Source organism: Dendropsophus ebraccatus, chromosome 9, assembly GCF_027789765.1.
Source record: "Dendropsophus ebraccatus isolate aDenEbr1 chromosome 9, aDenEbr1.pat, whole genome shotgun sequence".
Classification (NCBI taxonomy): domain Eukaryota; kingdom Metazoa; phylum Chordata; class Amphibia; order Anura; family Hylidae; genus Dendropsophus; species Dendropsophus ebraccatus.
Window position 1 is genome coordinate 73,860,378 of NC_091462.1, and position 2,366 is coordinate 73,862,743.

Here is a 2,366-nt window from a genome sequence, read left to right on the forward strand (position 1 = left end):
ATAGGTATAAAATTTTTAGGCCAATAGCTAAAAAGGTATTTATTTTCTGTTTCTTATATAACGCCAACAAATTCAGCTCACAATCTAAATTCTCTGTCACAACAACCTTTATAGGCTGGAAACATTTCACAGTATACCAACTGACTTTTTATTATATTTTATATTCTTACTATTATTCTTATTATTATCTGTATGATCATTATTAATGTATAGAGTGGAGAACCATTATCATTGCTGCATATACTGTACAGTATGTAGTTACTGGCTAAAAAAAGTAAAATTATATATATATATATATATATATATATATATATATATATATATATACTGTAATGGACTTCACATTACAGTAAGTACGCGAAATAATCATGAGGTCGCACACCCTGTAATCATTACTTTAAGGACATTTGATAAGCAGATGTTAATAAATTGGGTGGAGACCTTAAGTGACCCCTGATTGCACATGGGGACCTGCCCATACATATTTAAACCCCAAGAAACTGGAACATCAGTAACATTCAGGTTTTAATATTGACTGCATCCAAGAAATCCAGGAACAATGCCTTTTAACGCTAAAGAGAGGGAAGCCATTGCCCTTATCTGGGGAAAAGTTGCTGCCCATGCTGAGGATCTTGGAGCTGAAGTCTTGGACAGGTGGGCCTCTGATTTTGTGATTTTGAAAGTGCATAAAAACTATACACAATTAGCTATTGAAGCTATATTTTCTATATAGATATATAAATCTATATATACACATACATATATTCTGCAGTAAGTTATCTATAGCGATAATAATCAGATGCATACATTTACATATAGTAATATTATGGTAAGGTTTATTATATGTGGGGTTGTTTAGGAGGTAAACCATGCTAGCCTATCACAGTTCCAGTCTAAAAAAATGTAGCCAAAAAAGTAAGAAAAATTTTCCAAATTTTCAGACACCCTCCTCCATTTAGGTAGGCCACATACCATAGTCATGCATTGTGTATCTTCCTATTCTTTTTGACACACAGAGCATAATAAATGCATACAGATCCATATTTGTGGTGCATAAGGCATAGTAAATGTGGCCCATTATGTGTACAGATGTTGGAAAAATAATCTTTTCCTCTCTTACAGACTTTTCAAGAGTTTCCCTGCAACTAAGACATACTTCAGCAAGTTCAACCTAGACGCCGGTTCCCCTGATCTGAAGCGTCAGGGAAGCAAGATCCTTAATGCCATTGGTGTAGCCAGCAAGCACCTGGATGACTTGGATGCAGCTCTTAGCCAGCTGAGTGACCTCCACGCATTCATTCTTAGAGTGGATCCAGGAAACTTTCCGGTGAGACATCATTTTACTGAAAACAATGTAAAATATAACTTCTGTCGGAGCTCAGATTGTATCAATCTACCAGTCGTAGCAATATCTAGGCCAGTGTTTCTCAATTTCAGTCCTTGGTGGGCCATGAGAACTAGAATTGAGAAGCACTGATCTAGGCCAGGGATGGGGAACCTGTTTTTACAAAACTTCTCATCATACCTGGACACCCTAAGCGTCAGCTCAGGCTGACCTGGCATTATGGGAATCATAGTTGTGCAACAGCTGGAGGGCCACAGGTTCCTCATCTCTGATCTAGACTAAAGAGTATTTAAAAAAGAAATGATCTTTTTATAAAAAGATGCTATGTGTAGGATAGGCTACCATCATTAGATAAGTGGGGCCCTGACTTTTAGCACCACTGCTGATCCTCTGATCAAATGGCCTTCATTAAATGCTGCTACTCTTCATTATTTACCAGGCACAGTTCGGTAGTCTCAAAAGATACAATAAACTAATATACCAGTTGCAACCACTACTAAAACTATATTGTGCTGTGAATGGTAAATAATGAAGGGGACGCGGCTCTCTCATCCAGTCCTATAATAAGTGATAATGTTCTTTGTTTTCTAGCTTCTCTGTCACAACATCCTGGTTGTCCTGGCCATTCATTTCCCAAAAGACTTCACTCCATGTGCCCATTGCGCTTGGGATAAGTTCCTGGCTTCCGTCTCTGTTACCCTGTGCTCCAAATACAGATGAACAAGAGGATGATCAGTCCAATAAAAAGTCTTGATTGCAAATCGGCAGTATGGGAATGATGTTATAATAAAAATCTGAAATACCAATAAAGCGTAACTTCACTATTGTCTTTTTTTCAAATGAAAATATTTGTGCGAAAATGACATCATTTATAATATTAAGATTTTTTTTTTCTTTTATTTTGAATCCTGGAGGACACAACACGGCTCAATGGCATATGACAAGTCTTGGGCTTGTAAGAATGTGATTTAACAAGATTTGCTGTTCTATCTGTCAACTCCATACCAGGTACATAGCTGCA

At 37.0% G+C, this 2,366-nt stretch overlaps 1 protein-coding gene across 1 annotated transcript; it reads left to right on the plus strand.

The window, feature by feature from the left end:
• Window positions 1-505: 505 nt before the first annotated feature.
• On the plus strand, window positions 506-2,155 carry LOC138802189 (hemoglobin subunit alpha-B-like). The gene is made up of 3 exons (XM_069985374.1): window positions 506-654; window positions 1,123-1,327; window positions 1,937-2,155. The coding sequence occupies exons 1-3, from the start codon at window positions 560-562 to the stop codon at window positions 2,063-2,065; spliced, it is 429 nt and encodes a 142-aa protein (XP_069841475.1). The 5' UTR covers window positions 506-559; the 3' UTR covers window positions 2,066-2,155.
• The last annotated feature ends 211 nt before the right edge of the window (window positions 2,156-2,366 follow it).

Coding starts and splice junctions, on each gene's coding strand:
- LOC138802189 (XM_069985374.1), top strand. CDS start 560: ATGCCTTTTAACGCTAAAGAGAGGGAAGCCATTGCCCTTATCTGGGGA. Junction 655..1,122: donor GGAGCTGAAGTCTTGGACAG/GTGGGCCTCTGA, acceptor CCTCTCTTACAG/ACTTTTCAAGAGTTTCCCTG. Junction 1,328..1,936: donor TGGATCCAGGAAACTTTCCG/GTGAGACATCAT, acceptor TTTGTTTTCTAG/CTTCTCTGTCACAACATCCT.